The sequence below is a fragment of the Elephantulus edwardii genome, unplaced genomic scaffold (genome assembly GCF_000299155.1).
Source record: "Elephantulus edwardii isolate Elephantulus edwardi_28Jun2011 unplaced genomic scaffold, EleEdw1.0 scaffold00153, whole genome shotgun sequence".
Lineage (NCBI taxonomy): Eukaryota > Metazoa > Chordata > Mammalia > Macroscelidea > Macroscelididae > Elephantulus > Elephantulus edwardii.
In genome coordinates this window covers 2,615,337-2,635,483 of record NW_006399903.1, presented here as the reverse complement: position 1 = coordinate 2,635,483, position 20,147 = coordinate 2,615,337, and the positions used below count along the sequence as shown (strand labels likewise).

Here is a 20,147-nt window from a genome sequence, read left to right as displayed (position 1 = left end):
AACTCTCTCCAGGATGAATCTGTTTCTTTTCTTGGCAGTCCATGGTACATTCAATACTCTTCTCCAGCACCACAGCTCAAAGGCATCAATTCTCCTTCTATCCTCCCTAGTCATCGTCCAACTCTCTGATGCATAACAAGTGAGTGCAAAGACCATGGCCTGTATCAGATGCACCTTAGTCTCCAGAGTGACACCATTGCTCTTCAGTACCCTGGAGAGGTCCCTAACAGCAGACTTTCCCATTGCAATACGTTTTTTGATTTCCTGGCTACTGGTGCCAAGAGTGTTGACTGTGGAGCCAAACAGACTAAAGTTGTTAACAATCTCAATTTCTTCACCATCCATCCATCCTGATGCTGCCAATTGGTCCAGCGGTGAGAATCTTTGTCTTCTTGACATTGAGCCTAAATCCATACTGAAGGCTCCTTGACCCTCCGCAGCAAGTGCATGAGGTCCTCCTCAGTTTCAGCAAGCAGGGTTGTGTCATCTGCATAACGCAGATTGTTGATACATCTTCCACCAATCCTGACGCCACACTTCTCCTCACAGAGCCCAGCCTCTCGGATAATCTGTTCTGCATACAGGTTGAAAAGGTATGGAGATGGAACACATCCCTGGCATACACCTTTCCCAATTTTGAGCCATGCAGTGTTTCCCTGCTCTGTTCTGATGAATGCCTCCTGGTCCAAGTACATCCAAGAAGAAAAAAAAAATAACAATCTATACACCAGTTCTACAGACACATCACCCTCCCTTCAGAGACATTACCACTAAACTTAAGAGACACTGTTCACAACATAAATTGTCAGCAGCTGACGTGTTTGGAATCACAGATGTCAAGAAAGCTTCAGATACAAGCTATCAGATCAAGGGTTGGACAATGGAAGACAAATGCTGAAGGGATTTGGTAGAAGTGAAGGGGTATCCTGGTGGAGGGTGGATCTGGGAAATAAGTGGGTCAAGACACTGGGCCAAGGGCAGGTACAACTCTGTAACATCATAACAGATGGAGAAAAGATTGAAACTGTGAACAACTTCACCTTGCTTGGATTGACAATTAATTAACATTCTTGACACCAGCAGTCAGGAAATCAGGAGATGTGCTGCACTGGGAAAGTCTGCCGTTAGGGACCTCTCCAAATTATTAAGGAGTAATGATGTCAATTTGAGGACTAAGGTGCATCTGATTCAGGCCATGCTCTTTCTGATCATTTGCTATACATCTGAGAGCTGGACAATGAATAAAGATGACAGAAGAAGAATTGATGCTGTGGTGTTGGAGAAGAGCATTTAACATCCCACGGACATGGACTGGCAAGAAAACAAATAGATGTCTTGAAGAAAAATGCAACCAGAGTGCTCTTTGGAAACAAAAATGATAAAACTTAGCTTCACTTATTTCAGGCAGGTTGTTTGGAGAGGCTGTTCCTTAGAGAGGGACATGCTGTTTCAGAAAGACAGAGGGTCATCTAAGAAGAGGAAGATTATCAACCAGGCAGACTGACAGAGTGACTGCCGCAATGGTCACACTCTAGTGTGTCAGAGATTGTGAGGATGGTTCAGGACAGGACAGAGTTCAGATCTGTTGTTCACAGGGTCGTTATGGGTCATACTTGACTCAACGGCACCTAACAACAACATATGCTATACAAACAGTCACTGTTATGATTGGACCCCTGTCATAGCCTCTGTGTCAATCCGTTTCGTGGAGACCCTTCCTCTTTTGCACTGACCTTCTGCTAGTGCTCTAGGGAGAGCCTGATGCTCTACCAAGAATCACGTCACTCTCTATCTGGAGAGACAGTGTCTCCCTCAGAGTAATGAGCAACCAAGCTCACAAGCTCAGTGCACAAGATCCTGGCTCTAGGATCCCACAGGGTTCCTGTGTGCGCAGGGATCAAGTGAGCCTCTGTGCACCAGCCATGGGAACTGGCACTGGAGGAACTCGTGCAAAGAGATGCTGAAAGGCCAACTACTGTCGCTTCTGTGAATGACAAAGTCCTCTGCTTCGGGTCCAGGAACCCTGTGTCTTCTGCCAGCATCTGGCACGCTGCGGCAGACTGAGCTGTCAGCCCACTGCGGAAGGGAAGAGTCGATACCAACTCACAGTGCCCTTGGAGAGCGGAGTCAGCCGCACACAGGCCTCCAAGAGCAGACATCTTTCCAAAATCAGACTGACTGCCTGCTCCTTCTCCCTGGCCGGGTGGTGGATTCAAACCAACAACAACCGGGTTAGCAATCAAACTCTTTCACCACCCTGGCTCCTTTTAACTTTCAAGTTGTGTGAAAAGCTTATACCCACATATCAACTAGAGACCATTATTATCCCCTGCGACCAAAGGCCCGAAGGAGTCAGACTGTTACATATTCTTTCCTGCAATAAAAAAGGAAAGAAGAGAGGCTCAAGGAGAGCACCCCTAAACCAGATGGCAATGGACAGGGCAAGGGACATCTCATTTCCTGCACCCCGGAGCTGCCAGGGTGCTGGGGAGAGGACAGACTAGGCAACACGGAGCTGCAGCCCCTCCACACACACCTGTGTGCTAACACAAACACATAAACAAGGTGCCTGGGAGGCAGGAGGGCGGAATCTGGCTGCCTGGGGCTACAGGGAAGGCCACCTGACATCCTGTGCATGGCACTCTGCAGGGCACAAGGGGAAGAAGCTCAACATCCAGACGGCCACCGAGGCTTCCTTCCACAGACCAGCAGCAAGGGTGAATGGGTAGTGGACGTTAGCCAGCCTCCATTGGCTCCACACACCTGTGTTCTTACACAGAAGTTGTTCCAAGGTGAGCACTGGGCGGCGGGGCCGAATGGCATTCCACCGCTGGGCTGAGTGATCAATTCAGGGTCACCCGCACTGTTTATCATTAACCACAGTCAAATACAGACTTCCATAACGTGGAGATAAAGTGTGGGAATATCATCCAGTGAATGGCATGTGTTGATTTAAGGCTCTTTCATCCTAATGTATAACGTTGGGAGTTGGAAGGATGTTAACCAACTGACAAAGAGCATTTAAGAACCTCGACCTGGAGCCAGGTTTATTCTCTTGGTTTTTGGCAAGTCACGCAAGCTGGGCAAGTGTCTGTCCTAAGAAGGGGCTAGAGGCCAGATGATGGGCTCTTCACTCCTGGAGGCAGGATGACGACTTCCAGACGTTCTATTAGCATTTAGGGACAGAGCTCCGTTTCATACATAGCATGGCCTGGGCCACGCAGTGCCTGGACCACGGCCTGGACCACGCAGGTGCCCACACGGCCTGGACCGCACAGCGCCCACAAGGCCTGGACCATGAAATGCCAACACAGAGATGAGCAGGGGCCTCCTAACAACAGGAGTGAAATGCATGCAGGTCCCTGTGAGACGCAGAGTTGGTGTGTGGTTCCAACCTTCTCCATGCTCAGAGGGAAAGAAAATACAAGTTTTTTCCTCCTAGAAAAAGTGATATACCATTCATTATACTGCCAGTTTGCTATTTGGTGGGGCGGGGTGGTGAATTAAAGATAACCAACAATTCCAAAACAGAGGCAACCAACTGTCCAAGATTTTAATACTAACCCCTCTGCCTGCTGCAACTGAGGGGATCTGACTCCTGCCACCCCTCCTCTGGGTTTCGGGGGCTGGAAACCTTTAATGGAGAGACTGCCCATCTCTCCCTGAAGAGTGGCCTTGAACCACTGATCTTTCAGTTAATAGCCCAACACGTATCACATTAAACGGCCAGGGCTCCTTACATCCTTATTTAGAGTGTTCAAAATTTCCATAGATACACACATGCAGCAGTATAGGTTAAAATACAGTTAAATTGAGTCTCTCTCTCTCAACTAAATGTGTATGTTGTTGTTGTTTAGTGTGGTCTAGCTGTAGACGAGTCATAGTGACTCTATGAACGAAAGACCTAAACACTTGTATAAATTTCATTGTTTCTCCATGTTCATAGAGTTTCCAGAGGCAAGCCATTTCTGAAGTGGATGCCACTCCTGCTCCCAAGCTTGTTTTAATCGGGGAGCTCCACCAAACACTGTCCACCATGAGTAACCATAATCACATTTGACACATTAGTGTCACAGTGTTTAGCATCACAGCAACCACAAGTCACCTCTGTACAGCAAATGGACAGACCAGTGCTATTCAGTTAGAACAATGTTTGACCAAAAACAATTAAAACCAGGCCTGAGGGCTTGGTAGCATAACTGTCTATCCACTAGGCCCACAGAGCTCTCTCCATGTTGGTGGTGATTGTGTTAAGTGCTATCAAGTCGTTGATGATTCATAGAGACCCTATGAACTAAAGACCTGAACACCTGTCTAACTTTCATCGTTTCTCCAAGTTCACAGAGTTCCCAGAGGCAAGCTATTTCTGAAGTGGATGCCACTCCTGCTTCCAAGCTTGTTTTAATCAGGGAGCTCCACCAAACACTGTCCACCATTGGTAACCATTTTCACATTTGACACATCAGTGTCGTATATCCAAGCTTAAACAGATCCCCACTGGTCTACCTAGAGCAATGTGAGCAATAAGATAAATATTAATTATAACAGCTTGTAATCAGCAAGATAAAAATGAGAATCTATTCATCTATTCTGATTTTATAAATAAGTAGAGGCGACGGCAAAGCTCCGTCTTAGAACAGGATCCTAATCAACAAAGGTAAAATAAATGGGAGGAAAAAAATTAAAAATGAATAGGAACATTAGAAAACCATGAGAGCTGTAACTATTTCAGGCAACAACTGCCCGAAGGTATACAATTAATGAGGAAAGGAAGATGAGACAAGATACTACACATTCTCAGAGAAAATCCTCCCAAGATAAATCTTAATCACAAAAAATTACTAATTTTACCCTGAGGAGTGGCACTCATCCTATCTTGCTAAGCAATCAAGTTACTGCCATCAAGAACCACTCTGGAAGGCAGTCTGGCATGTCCTCAAAAAGCTGAACACAAACTCCATATGACCCAGCTACCCCACTGCTTGGACTATTCCTCAAGATCAGGACTGAGCCACAAATGGAAACGTGTATAACAATGTTCATAGCAGTGCTGTTTAGCATCTCAAGAACACGGAAACAGCCCAGATGTCCAACAACAATCGACTGGATTGCGAAATTGTGGTACATTCACACAATGGAATACTACGCAGCACTCAGGAGCAACAATTTTGAAAATTACTACATAATGTGGGAGGGACTAGAGAGCATTATGCTAAGTAATAATTCAGTCCCACAAGGACAAATACTGTCTAATACCATTATTGTAGAAACAGATAACTGGTAAACCAGGTATGAGGATCCAAGGGGGGATGGGGAAGGGTAGGAGCAGAGGGGTGAGAAAGGGCAGGGGGAACCACAGGGTGACACAATTTGATGGTGAAAAGAAGGCTGGGTAAAGGAAATTAGAAAGATCCAGCGAGGATCCGGAAAGACATGGCAAAGGTGGACATATTTCTGTGTTGATTAATTTTATCAAGTATAATGAATGGAAGTAACTGCATGAAACAAAATGTGAATGAAGATAGTGAGAAAAACAATGTATACAAACTCTGTAAGCAAACTAGTATAAAACAAAAAAATTACTAAAGATTAAAAATAAAATGACTACCAGCAGTTATAAGACAGGCAATTCTCTGGACCCTACGTGCCTCCTGAGAAAACCTGACAGGGCAAAATGAGATGTCGCTCTGCTGTGTCCTCCCCAAAAAAGCATCATCAGAGTCAAATCTCAAAGAAATTAGTCTCAAATCCAAAGTGAGGGACACCCTACAGATTAACTAACTCAGGTTCTCCCAGAGGGTTAAGGTCCTACAAGAGATGAGAGAAGTGTAACCCGTGTGACCGGGCTGGGCTCCTGGATAACTGGGAAGGTCAGAACAAGGTTTGTAAAGTACTTCACAGTTACAAACCAATATGATTTTCCAGAGGTTGGTTTGTTTGTTTGTTTTTATTATTTTAGGACTGTAGGATGTGAGAGGGGGTTCTTGGTTTTAAAAACAGCACGCTCAAATATTTGGAAGTAGAGAGGCATCCTGTCTGCTATTCCTTAATTACAAATGTGACATCCTGAATACCACCAATCACTCTGTACTGCTACAGAGAGGGATGGTAACTGAATCAAGCACTCAACGGAACAATATCATTTTGTTTCCATTTTTTGTTGTAGAAAAAGTATACACACTGGCACACAAAATTGAAGATGCAATACTAGAAGGTGGTATATTTCTAAATCTAACTGGCTAAATTTTTTTTTTAATGATCCAGTGATCAGGTTTTCTGTTCATATATTTTAACTATCAAAATACAAAACCAACCTTTATTCAGTGAAAAAGTAGTGGTCTGTAATGTGAAATAGTAACAAAGGGCTCAAATAAACTCACAACTGAGAAACTGTCCAAGGACAGGCCAGCGCTTCACTCCACTATGCACAGAGCTGCTCTGAGCTGGAGCACCGAGCAACAATACCCTACTACCCAGATTGCTATAATGACTACATTAAAAAATGTGTTTTAATAAAAAATATGTATTATTCTATAAACATTCATTTCAGCCTGTCTCTACTATTAGGTGCATAGAAATGCAGTTTTTCAGACAAGCTCTCCAAAGCTCAGTTCTCATAATTGGAGCCATTATTGGCACAGCTTTCTGAGTTACCTCCCAGCAGGACCTCCGCTTCTCTCCCACCAGAAGCAGAAAACTTTCTCAAGCACCCAGGGTTCTCAAAATCACAGACAGGCTTTAGAGAACAACAACTTCAGATACTTGGTATTTCTTTTTTCTTTTACTATAATAATTCCTTTACCTTCAAAGTCAGCTTCACTCTGCACAGTTTGCCATTTCAGTGTTTCAATCAACATAACAATCAATTGCCACCACACTAGAGATTTAACAACTCTGACTGTTTTAATGCCAAAGTGAGCTGTTTTCATTTGGTGTCATCAACGTTCATTTGAATCGGTTACACGCTGCCACGCAGGGAGCCCTGGTGCCTCCATGGAGGGTGTTTCGCTGCTAATCAAGACCCCTGCTTGAACCGCTGTCCTACAGGCAAGGGGACCACAGGCAGGTTCTGACTGACACCTGTTCTCTCAGGTCTGAAGGGTGATGAAGGGATACAGTTCTGGAGATCCTTCGAAGCAGATACAAAGCCATCCATCCACTTCTCTTTAAGCACTTTTTTTAAAAAAATTGAAATAAAGCAGTTGGGCTCTCTGGTGGCCTAGTGGTAAGGAGGTGCGCCATCTACCCGACGGGTACGGTTCAAATCCACCAGCTGCTCCACGGGAGGCAGATGGGCAATCTTCTCCTGTGCTGTTTATTGCCTCTGAAAACCTGCTGGGTGGCAGAATTCCAACCCAACAATATACAACACGACAAGGGAAGAAGCCCTGGTGGTACAGTGGTTAGAGAATCCGACCACTAACCGAGAGGTCGTGGTTCAAACCACCAGCCGCTCGGGAAGGGGAATGGTGTAGCCGTCTGTTTCCCTCCAGAGTCCCCATGGGAAACCTGAGGGACAGAGCTCAATCCTGGAGGGTGGCAGTGAGTCAGGGCGGACTCAACGGCTCGGGGCTTGGGTCCAGAAGACAAAGAGAGGTCCACTCGCAAATGATGAGAAATAAGCAAGTCACAGCCCTGGCCATCTGAGCTGGTCTGCGGGTGAGTAAATGAGGGGGAGAGAAGGTGAATTGGAAACATATTTAAACTGAAATGATGTGTGCCTGAGTCATGCACGTTCAGACACACAGGAAATGAGTAACTGCAGGGCCACTTCAGCCCGCGGAAGGGCCGAGGTGGGGGCAGTCAGAGCCATCCTCCAGAGACCACCGCCAGAGGGGACAAAGCTTTCACACACACACACACACACACACACACACTCTCTCTCTCTCTCTACACACACACGCACGCACACACGCAGACACAGACACACACACTCACACTCACACACACGCACTTACACACACACACACACACACACACACACACTTTCTCTCACACACACACACACTCTCTCTCTCTCTCTCACACACACACACACACACACACACTCTCACTCTCTGTCTCTCCCCCTGTACCCCCCTCCCCTCTCTCTCTCTCTCATCCTCCCTCCCTCTCTCCTCTCTCTCACCCCTCTCACAATGTTTATCCAATGGTGAGTGCAGAGCTATTTTTCCTCTCTCCTTGAGGATCTAAATCTGATGATCTTCAAATGGGACAGTCTGTAATATACTGATTGCTAATCAAAAGTCCTTGCATGTCTCCAGTGGTCCAACCCCACTGGTCACTCCTTGGGAGAGAGACGGGCAGTCCTCCTGTCACGATTCACAGCCTCCCCAACCCCACTCACTTGAGGTCACCGCTGTCAGGCAGGAGCCGAGACCCCAGCTTTCGTGGAGGTGCCGAGGGGTTCCAGCCCGCAGCTGTCTCCCAGCTCCTGGTGGACTACAACTCCAGAGCTCCGCAAACCCCACACGGGGTCACGATAGGTCAGGACGCCTCAAGGGCACTGAGTCTCAAGGTGTCCGACAAGAAGGACACACACACTGGCCGCAACAATGGGCACAACCGCCATGGTGAGGACAGAAGAGGGCCAGGGAGGGTCTCAGCCTGCTGTCCAGCCACCCCAAGTCAGAAGCCACTACACAGGCGCTGATCACAGCGACAAATCTGCCAGTACCACTGTCATTAACAGGCCTCTCCTTCCTCAGAGAACACTGCTGGTTCACCCAACAAGTCTCCATAAGTGGACAGGGCCACCCTGGTCAGCCTCACTCTTACCAGCACCCCCATGAGGACACACACATGTATGTTTGACTGAAACAAGACGTTTTCTCTATTCAAAACTGGTCTATATATCAGATCAAAGAGAGCTCTAGTGGGTGAGTCTGTAAGGAGCTGCACTGCCAACCCAAAGGTACACAGTTCGCATCCACCAGCTGCTCCACAGAAAAAAAGATGAACAATGTCCTCCTGTGTTATTTCCTGCCTTTAAAAATCTGCAGGAGGGTCACCTGGCGACTGCCATCCTCGCACATGTTTGGAGGGCTACGCTGTTTGTAAATGTGTATGCCATGAATGAAACTGCCTTAAAGCTCTAGTGGTGTAACCAAAATCCAGCGCACTGCGTTCCAGTGTCGTCCTGAGCAGGTGCCGAGCAGCCCCTGGCCGAGGGTGAAGGACTCACCTGTACATGAGACGTACCCGTGATGATCTGGGGTTTTCCCACTTCAGAAATACACTTCCGTTTAAAACAAACAAACAAACAAAACAAAAAAAAAACAACAACAACCACCTTGCTGGGGGTTCTTCTGCAAGTTGATTTCAACTCACCAGCACATAACAATAACATGAGATCAAAGGAACTCTGGGGGCACTGCTGTTGTTACGTGCTGTCAAGTACGACTCACAGAGCCTATGAACAACGATCTGAACCCTGTCCTACCCTGTGCCATCCTTACACTGCCACAGTCACCCTGCCAACCCAATTGGTTGAAGGTCTTCCTCTTCTTCACTGTCCCTCTCTAAGGAACAATCTCTCTTAGCAAAATGCCCAAAGTATCTGAGACACAACTCCAAGGAGCACTCTGGCTGCACCTTCCTCAAGACACATCTATTTATTCTTTTGGCACTCCACGGGCTGGTCCATATGCCACACTGGTGCCACAGTTCTTACCGAAGGCTGCGTGTTGCCAGCTGTTGGGACACACCATCTGCTCCAAGAAACAGATGATGAGTTGCCTCCCACTGTGATGGAATCACAACGCTGGAAACAGGCCACCGGGAGCCAATATGAGGGCACTGAAAGTGAGTTTGAAATTAGCTCAAACCTGTCGTTTCCTGTCTCCACAGACCCAGTCACTGGCTACTGTATAAACCAACTGTCAGCATCTCCCCCATCCCCCCAAAAAAGGAGACCTGGTAGTGCAGTGATCAGCCACTCAGGAGATAACCTCACAACAGCGCTGTGGGAGAAAACTGGGGCAATGTCATCCCATAAAGATCACGGTCTTGGAGACCCTACGGGTCAGCTCTACTCTGCACTAAGAGTAGTCAGGAGTCAGCAAGTGCCAGTTTCAAACCTGGAACTGTCTCCTCAGAGACAACCCCAGTGACTATGTAGCAAGAGCTTTGTCAACAACAAAAAAGCAACCAATTGCCTGTCCTGGATATGAACCATCTCTTTTTTTTTTTTTTTTGGGGGGTTTTTTTCTCTTTTTTTTTTTTTTTTAATTAAGTTTTATAAAGAACTTGGATTTCCATTCGTTCACTGTTGCACATCCCCTGCCCCCCCCCCCCCCCATGCCCACTTCGTCCCCCTAGTTTGGTTTTTTCTTTGGGAAAAAAAAAGTTCTTTCATTTGTTATACAGTCTCCCCTCCCCCCCCGCCCCTCCCGATCACTTTACTATGCAACTTTTAATCTGGACTCATGTCATGCCAATACGTAATCTATATTCCCTTCTATACAGTTCTCTCCTTAACCACCGCTTAAAAGTCATTCAGAACAGCCATGCCTCAGTTCTCCCCAGAAGAGCTGAAACGCCACCCAATCACATCCTTCAGTGCATGAGAAAGAAGTTCCTCAGGCGAGAAATTTAAGATGAGGGTGTCCAGCTCATTCCCCCCACCACACACTTCCTCTCTATGGGTTTCTGAACCCACCCTCCCTCAGCTCTCCCGCCTCCAAGCCGATTCCACGGAATCACCAGGAGTTTGGGAAGGTGATGGCAATGTTAAAAGCACTCCAATGGTAGCTGAGCTGGTGACTTTGGTCCAAATCTAACCATGATTCAGTTACAGGCCGCAGGTGATCAAAGATCAAACCACAGGACCTGGACCACCATCACGCCCCATAGTCTCCAACATCCACAAGGAAATGACCGTCAGCCCCCAATCGCTCCCTGAAGCTTGGGCTTAGGGCAAAACAACATTACACATGGTTTCTGTGGTTGTTGGGTGCCATCGGATCAGCTGGTGGCAAACTTGATGTATGAGAGGACGCTGCCTGGCCCTATGACGTCCTCATAAGCTCTGCTGGGCTTGTGTCCACTGATGGTGCCAGCCCACCAATCCATCACACCGAGGTCTTCCTCTTTCCTTCTACTTATGGAGAAATGTTTATCCCACTGCTGTTGTTGTTGTTGTGTGCTGTCAAGTCGCCTGCAACTCACAGCAACCCTGTGTACAACAGCCCTAAATCCTGTTCTATCCTGTGTCAATCTGCTACTACAACAGCCCTAAACCCTTCTCTATCCTGTGCCAATCTGCTACAGCTCCTTTAAAAAACAAACACACACACACACAACACCACAAACTCACATTCAAACACTGAGACTAAGAATAGAAGTAAATATATTTTAAAAATATTGTTGATTCTGTACTTCTTGTACCAAACTGGCAATTTGTAAGTCTTTTCAAAGAAGACTCAGGGGCAATTTTTTTTTTTTTTTGCAGTTCAACATTTTATTTCTACATCAACATCATTTTTTTAGAATTTTTATTATTTATTTTAATGAAAGTTTACAGAGATTTTGGATTTCCATTCATTCATTGTTGCACTTTTCTCCCTATCCAACCTCCCCCTGAGTTCGCTCTTCTCTTTGAAAAGTAAAAGAAAAATTCTTTCATTGTTATACAATCCCTCCCCCCAAGTCTACTCCACTGTGCAGCCTTCATTCTGGACTCCTGTCATGATAATAATACCTAATCATATATCACTTTTCAACAGTTCTCTCCCTCATCTGTTTCAATGCAGTATACATAATCTAGCCCATCTTTCTCAGTCCCCTCAACCTTGATTTCAGTCCTGTTTTAAAACAGTGGCACCATGCAGTACTTGTCCTTTTGTGATTGAGATATTTCACTCAGCATAATGTCCTCCAGAGGCAAATTTTAACATTAATTTGGGGAGTAGCCCTAAAACCAAAAGATTAAAGAAATACTCGTGGAAAAACATGTTTCTATACAATGAGCCAAAACTCAACTGCTAAAAATATATCTAAAAGGAAGCAGCTAAGAGAATACGCCATCCCCTTTTCCTTATGAATCAGGGTGAAGTCTCTCTCAGGGAGGAGTGATAGGGAATGGCAAAGGGCACACTGACAAAGGAGATTAATCAGAACTGGCTTTGACAAGCACTGTGGCAATTGGACAATTAAAACAGACATTCGGGGTGGGGGAAGAAGAACGAACTGGGGATGAGGGTGGAGAAAACAGTGCAACAATGAATGAATGAGAACCCAAAATCTCTGTAAATGTTCATTAAAACTAATAAAATTTAATAATAATTAAAAAAAAGAAAAAATATATCTAAAAGGCAGACAAGTCCATGAGCTTATTAGCATGTTCATTTCACAGTACTGCAGCTTCACTACCAAATTCTCCCCACCCGATCACTGTCCAGCTGAAGAAGCATGTACTATGCTAACGTATGACATGTGGCTATGGGAAGCTATTCCTTGGAAATGGACGCCACGTTTGGAAAGAAAGGTGGTGGGTCAGTGAAGGACAGGAAGACCCCCAACATGATGGACTGACACAAGACTTCAGCAATGGGTTCAACTGTATCAGAGATGATGAAGATGGCACAGGACAGGGCAGGGTCCAAGTCAGGTGTTCACAAGGTCCCTATGGGTCCTACTCTACTCAAAGGCACCGAACACCACCAACAACAACAACGCTTAAGTAGAAAGTCAGGGAAGAGCCTAAGACCCTCAAGGAGATGGACTGGCATAGTGACCACAATGGGCTTAAGCCCAGCTGAGGCAGGGGATGGCACAGCGTTGGGCAGGGGACCATTCTGCTGTGCATGGGACTGCAATTAACTCATCTGGGAACTGGCTCGGCCACTTCGAGTCATAATCAGCATGACAGTACCTGACAACAACAGTACCTAGGACTGAGTCCACAGGACAAACACGCACCTGGGAGAGAAGTTACAGCAAAGAACTATAGTAAAATGACAGCAAAAGAAGAGGCCAAAGTGTCTCATCAGTGGGCTGCTGCCACCGCCTTTCAACTCTCAGCAGAGGTTTATCAAACAATGATCAAAACCAGCAATGAACAAGCAACACCTTGTACAGCACAAGATTCTGCATTAACAAAGAAATGAGAAGTTTCACTGTCATATAAAAGAGGAGTTAGTTTAATTTATCCATGTGTCCACTGTATCATTTAATTAAAAACAACAACAGTTTTTGACAATGTAATCCATCTTGAGCATGGACTGTGGACTGTCCTAACGGGCTCTCCACCTTGGGGAAGCTCCTTAACTAATCTCAGTTTCCTCATCTGTACAATGGGATATTACCTCAAGTATATAATAAGAAGTACCTATCTCTGAAACGTGCAGAGAGGTGTAAATTAGTGGTACAGGCTGAGAACAGTACACAGCCTGAGTAAGCCCTTGGGATGGGTCAGCTACTGTCATCTCAAACCTGAACCAAAAAACCACCCTTGAGAACTCTTAGCAATTTATCCTCTTGGCCACTGATATTTCACTAACATGCTTTTTATATATAATTGTGTGTATGTCATTTTTATAATTTCCCTCCTTTCTTTTGGTACTCTGGAACAGATTTCTATTTCCAAAAGATCATTCTAGCACTATCTGGAGAATACTGGACTTTAGACTTGAGTTTGTTGTTTTCTTACCCAGCCACTTCCACTCAGAGAAAGGCCAACACAAAGCTAGTTCCCACCTTGACAAGAGGCCGGCAGCTTGCTGGCTGCCACCTCTCGGTACCCCTCTGAGCTCCCATCCTCTTGTGGGATCCTTTCACCTTCTCTTTGGAAAAACTGATGGCTCTTCCCCCTCTTACCAGAACTTGGGATCTTTTCTAATAGTTTCTGCCTTTGATTTTCTTTACCTGTGGGGTGATGCGTGAAACTCATCTTGGTGTGAGTCTTGAGTTTCTTTTTCTGGTGCCAGGTCAATCATTTGTAGCTCTTTAACAAACAACCACTTTTCAGTTCTTTTTCTCAAAGGGCATGAGACCCACTGCTGTCAGGCCACCTCCAACTCAGTGACCCTACAGAACAGAGAACTACACACAGACTTCCCAGCTATAAATCTGGATCCACATGGACTGCCCGTTTTTGTCCCTTGGAGCAGCCGGTGGACTTGAATTTCCAGCCCTCTGGCTAGCACCCCAGCCCTCAGCCACTGCACCACCCCCTGGTGATACTGCCCTGACTAATATGAGCACTGTTTTGTCTTGTTGGAAGCAGGAGTGGCATCCACGGCCTTCCTAAACCACATGCTTCAGGAAACTCTGTGAACTTTGGTAAATGTCGATGGTTGAAGAGGGGCTTCAGGCCTTTTGTTCACAGGGTCGCTATGAGTCGTGTTCAACTCATAGGCAATCAACAACAATAGTTACCTCTAATAAAAAGAAAGGTCACTTTTTAAAAAAAAACAACCCTAAGCACACATCAAAAACATTTAAAGGGAGGATGATAGTTATACATGGTGTTTGGCTGTGTAAAGTACTGATGAAAGAACACAGTATTCAGCCATGCCACACTAATGTGTTTTTAAGATTTTTTTTTTCTTTTAAATTTAGGGCACTGGTCACCACCAACATATACTCACTCACTCCCTGGTCACCACTGACCCTCTAGCAGGTTTTTAGAGGCTGTAAAGCACACCACAGGAGGGGGGTCTATCTTTCTCTCAAAGAGCAGCTGATGGATTCAAACTGACCACCTTTGTGTACACAGTTCAGGTCCCTACCCACTAGGCCACCAGAGCTACCCTAACCTGGAACCATGAGCGACCCTTAAAATGCACTTCCACGAGTCACCATTCATCTTACAGATGTTCCTGTCTGACTCCTCAGCTGGCAAGGTGATAAACAAGGTTACAAGGAGAAAGGGAACAACACAGACAGAGGCAGACTCCCTATCGGGGAATCAAAAAGCTTTGACTCGGCCTCCAAGCTCACCAAGGACCGGCTCCAAGAAGAGCAAATGAAAGTCTTCAGAGAGAAGGGATCCTTCCCTACGGTAAAGGCTCAAGTCATTCTCTTACAATTCTGGGACTGCCTTGTGCCTCCTCTCTACAGTGTCCCATAAATGAATCCATCATTTTAGTAATCAGAAAACTCCACAAAATACAACACCTAGTTAACAAGAAGGCCTTCAATGCAATCCATGTGAAACTAAACATTCTGAGCACCTTACTCACCTGGAGTGCTGGGTGGCACCTACTTTAAATACAATTGCAAATGTCAAATCGCACTACAAATATTTACTTTGACTCATAAATTCAAAGCCTCTAATAGAACAAATATCATCTCTTTAGATTAAATAGGACTGACGGTGACTATCAAACATACTCCTCGGTACAGCACAGAGGTAAACCCCAAGAGCTAATCAGTATGACAGCCACCATACCAGGGACTGTGTGGAATACACAGGAGTCAAACAAAGCCCGCAGCCTCAGCATGCGAACCACCCCGGGGAAAGGAGAGAGAAATTACCTGGGAGTATCTGCTTTTACCCAAAAAACCTTCCTGCTCTGTGATCTTAGTTACTGGCTGCATACTGGGTTTTCAAGACTTATAAAAGAATAATAATGATAAAACTATTAACATATACATGAGAGTAGGAGTTAACCTGAGGGCACCTAACATACATTTGTTGTTGCTGTTGTTGGGTGCCATCAAGTCAAGTACGACTCATGTGAACAAAAGCTCTGAACCCTGCCCTATCCTGCACCATCCTCGGACTTTCTGACACACGAGCCCACTGCAGCAGTCACCATGTCCATCTACCTAGGTGAAGGTCCTCCTCTCCTTCACCGACCCTCCACCCTTCCCAGCATCATGTCCCTCTCCAAGAGACAGGCCCTCCTAGCAACATATACAAAACATGTACTACGTATGTGAGGTGAAGCCTAAGAGCGCTCCAGCTGCACCTTCTCCAAGACGTATTTGTCTGTTCCTTTGGCTGTCCATGGGATTTTCCGTGTTCTTCTCCAACACCACAGTTCAAAAGTGTCAATTCTTTTTTTCTTGTCATCCTTATTCATTGCCCAGCTCTCAGATGCATAGACTATGGCCTGAATCAAATGTACCTTAATCCTCAAAGTGACATCATTATGCCTCAATAATTTGGAGAGGTTCCTAAATGTAGATTTTCCCAGTGCAATGTGTCTCCTCATTTCCTGACCACTAACACCAACGGTACATACATACAGCTCATGAAGACATATTCCCATGGGAGCTGGGGTGGCACCGTCTGTAGAGCGGTGCTGCTGACTCAAAGGCTGGTGCCCCTCTCCTGTGGTTCGAATCCACCACCGGCTATGAGGGGGAAAGATGGGAAATCTCCTCCAGCGTAGTTCAGAGCCTCAGAAACTGGCCTAAGAGTCAGGCCTGAGTCAGTACTGACTCCACAACAATGAAGATAAGAGACTATTTATCTCATTGTTGTCAATTTCATTCTGACTCAGTGCAGACAGCCCAGCCCCACGGAGTTTCCAATGCTGCAATCTTTGTGGAAACTAGATGATATGAAGACTTGGAGAGACTCGTTAACAGTGTGTCATATACAAATGGCACAACTGTGCTTGTTAAAAGCCGCCCTGAGGCACGGACTGACAAAGCTCAAAGACAGCCTTCAGTGCTTACACCTCAACATCAGGAAGGCGAACATCTTCACCGCTGAACCATAAGCAACAGATAAATGAGAAAAGACTGAAGTGGTCCAGGATTCACTTTTATTCAGATCCACAATCAGGGTCCACAGAAGCAAGTTAAGACGATGTGCACCGGGGTGGAGCGGCCACAAATGCCCTCTTCAAAGTGTTAAAAGTCAAAAGATGTCACTCTGAGGACTGAGCTGTGCCTGACTCAAGAGGGCTGAGAGCAGGGTTTGGGTTAGAAACCCTGATCAATGCACAAAATAGCTGGGTATCTTTCTTACCATTGCTGTAAGGAAGTGGTTAGGGTATGCGTGTATATGTGGGAGGGGGAAATGGGGGGTGTGCGTGTATAGCTACAGACATTTGTTGTTGTCATCACATCAGTTCCAGTTCACAGTGACCCAGTGACCCTGCATAAAACATCAAAGAACACCTCAACATGAAGAAAACAAACATCGGCACTACTGGACCGCCAGGCAATCTCACGAGAGCTGGAGAAAGGCTGACGTTGTGGATGATTTCCTTTCACCCAGTTCCACAATCAACACCCAGCAGCAGTCAAGCCATCAAAGGACGGGCTGCCCCGGGGAAACCTGCTGTGGGGGTGACTCCACAGTGCTAATAAAGCCATGACGTCATTTAAAGACTAAGGTGCACCTGAGTCAAGCCTCTGTCTTTTCATTTGCTTCCTCTGCGTCTCAAACTTGGGCAATGAATAAAGGAAGATCAAAGAAAAATCGATGCCTTTGAACTGTGGTGGTGGCGAAGAGTATTGAATATCCCATTAACTGCCCAAAGTACAAACACACACTTTGTTGGAGGAAGCACAGCCGGAATGCTCCTGAGAGGCAAGGACAGGGAAACATCTCACAAACTCTGGGGATGTGTCTCCTGGAGTCTGGTGAGGGGTCAGGGGCCAGCAATTGGGAAAATGCATGCTGCTGAAGAAGCAGAAGGGTCAGGGAAAGACGTGGACCTTCAATGACACTGGCTGGCTCAGTGCCTGCATCAAGGGGCCTGAACGAGCACAGACGGGGAAGCCCACTGAGGATGGCGCGGGGCAGGGCAAGGTTTGTGTCTGTGTTCACAGGGTCTCTATGGGTCATAGTGGACTCTTCTGCACCTAATGACGATGTTGTTGTTGTTGTTGTTGTTGTTATGTGCCGCTGAGTCGCTTGCAACTCATAGCGACCCTATGTAGCTCTAAACTCTGCTCTGCCCTGTGTCAATCTCATTGTCTCTGACACACCCATCTCATTACCCCAGTCACAGAATCAACCCACCTCCCAGAGGGCCTTCCCCTCCTGTGCCTGCCCTCCACCCTCCCAAGCATGATGTCCTTCTCCGAGGACCGGTCTCTCCTTACAACATAATATCAGGCCTCTGAAAACCCTGTGTACAACAGAACACACGTAATGACAATGACCACTATCTAAAACAGAACAGAAAGCTGCCCAATCCTGTGACAGCCTCAGAAATACACACCCACCCCTCAGCATTCATCTACTAACCGTATCTGAGACCTGAGTTAGCCACACAAGAAGGACACACCCCACTTGGCAGCTCGTAAGATACAATCGCGTTCCCACTCACCACTTGGGTCTGCTCTGCTCTGGTCATACCACTTTCACCCACTTTCACCCCCTACGTCCCCACATTTACGCATCCTGCTCTGACCAAGCCCTCACGCTCTGTCTAATGTGCCAAATATTACTAACCAGGAACCCGAGACTTTAAGTAAACATGGGCTTCTCTCCACCACGAGCAGGGACAATGTGCTCACGCGGGCCTGGCACCACCTCGCAGTGGCGGCCCTCGGTCGTCAGGAGCTGGCTGCTGGGGCAGGAGCGAGCCATCAGCTCGGAGGTGGACTCGAGCAAGCCTGCAGGCCTCACCCAGTCCTGGCCGCTCAGACAAGACGCCACCCGACGCTGCCTGGTCACTAGGACGCAGGACGCCAGGAGTCCAAATTTAGACTGTGCTCAAGAACACACTCGAAAACCTTGGAAGCATGTTTTCATAATTCTTTAATATCCACTTGATGACTCAGCCTTACGTATTATAGGGGCCAGGTACTTTTTATTGCTAAAAAAGGAATATGTTTGAGTACTGGGGAGACTGGCCTCGAGCCCTAACAGCTTGGTGGTGAGGAAAGAAAAACAGAGACGCTGGTTTGTCTCCAGCTCAACAGAGTGGTTTTAAAGGACCAAAGGCGAGCTCAGAAATGCCTCTCAGTTCAAGCTTGCAATTAACTCTGCAGCGTGGTCTCCTGAATCCCGGCACCATTTAAACAGGCCTCACCAGTGCTAAGTGGCTCTGCCTCTTAAAAGTCTGTTTCACAAGGCAGTCAAAGTGGCCTGGCCCCAACCTGCCTGGAGGAAAAAAAAATTTAAAAGGACACAGCCAGGAATCCAACTTTCTAGCAGTCTTACGTAGACTGAGGCAGAGAAGGTGCCTTCTCTCAGCAAGGCCTTCACATCCCACGTCCACCTCCCAGGAGGATAAGCTCATTCTGTCACTCAGGAAGGTTGGAGAAGCTTCCATGAATCTCCAAGTTGTAACAGTTGTCTGTCTCTGTGTGTCTGTGTCTGTGTCTGTGTGTGTCTCTCTCTCTCTCTGCCAAAGAGAAATCAAACTTACAAGAGGACAAAACTAAAGCGATGTGCCTGATTCTTAGATGTGCCCTGCAAGTTGGAGGCTGACTCCCCTTGGTCCATGGTGGGGTTCACTCTGTCCCTGTCTTACGGCCCATGTCAGCTACAAATTAACACCAGTTCTTCCTCTGCCAACTCAAACAGCTGGAGGAATGACCAATTCAAAGAACAGCTGAGGACAAGCCTTTAAGTCACCCTGTAAGTCCCAGAACTGATGCTACCTCCTGCCACAAGGTCTGCTCCTGGCCACAAAACACCCCCCACCACACCCGCCATTTCAGATAAAGCAAAGCAAAATTGTCCATGATGCTGAATGCAAGGCCTAAAAGCATACCTGACAAATGTGAAGACTAAATAAACATATATGCAATGAGTCTTAAAAAATTATTAGTTGGGGTGAGGGGGTTGGGTAGGGAGAAAAGTGAAACAATGAATGACTGGAAACCCTAAGTCTTTGTAAACTTTCATTAAAATTAATAAGAAAAAAATTATTAGCAAATAAATGCTTCATTTCAATTTCACACTATGAAAACACAACCTAAATTCATCAAAGTTCAGGTATCTCATCAATGAAGTCATCCACATGACCAAGAAATCATTCACACACCACGTTCCTGTCAAGATGGTCTTCTTCTCCCGAGCACAATTTCCACTTCCTTTCTCCCTCCTCTCCCCCTTTTGTTAGGTGTGGGGTATAAAGACAGTCCGTGCACCTTGGCCAGACAGACATCCCTGCACTGTATGCAGGTGTACATGGATCAGGTGGACAGAGCAGTGTGCATCGGACAGGTGTGCACCAGACAGGTGTGCCTGGGACTCCCCTGGCACCTGGTAACCCATCTGGCCA

At 46.4% G+C, this 20,147-nt stretch overlaps 1 protein-coding gene across 1 annotated transcript in view; it reads right to left on the bottom strand.

The window, feature by feature from the left end:
* Window positions 1-19,398, bottom strand: part of TRIO (trio Rho guanine nucleotide exchange factor) — a 404,313-nt gene extending 384,915 nt beyond the window's left edge. Inside the window, exons 1-2 of the mRNA XM_006895017.1 lie at window positions 19,392-19,398; window positions 18,430-18,588 (exon numbers count right to left, since the gene is read on the bottom strand). Coding sequence (XP_006895079.1) covers window positions 18,430-18,588; window positions 19,392-19,398 — 166 coding nt within the window. The remainder of the gene's footprint in view (window positions 1-18,429; window positions 18,589-19,391) is intronic.
* Between the last annotated feature and the right edge of the window lie 749 nt (window positions 19,399-20,147).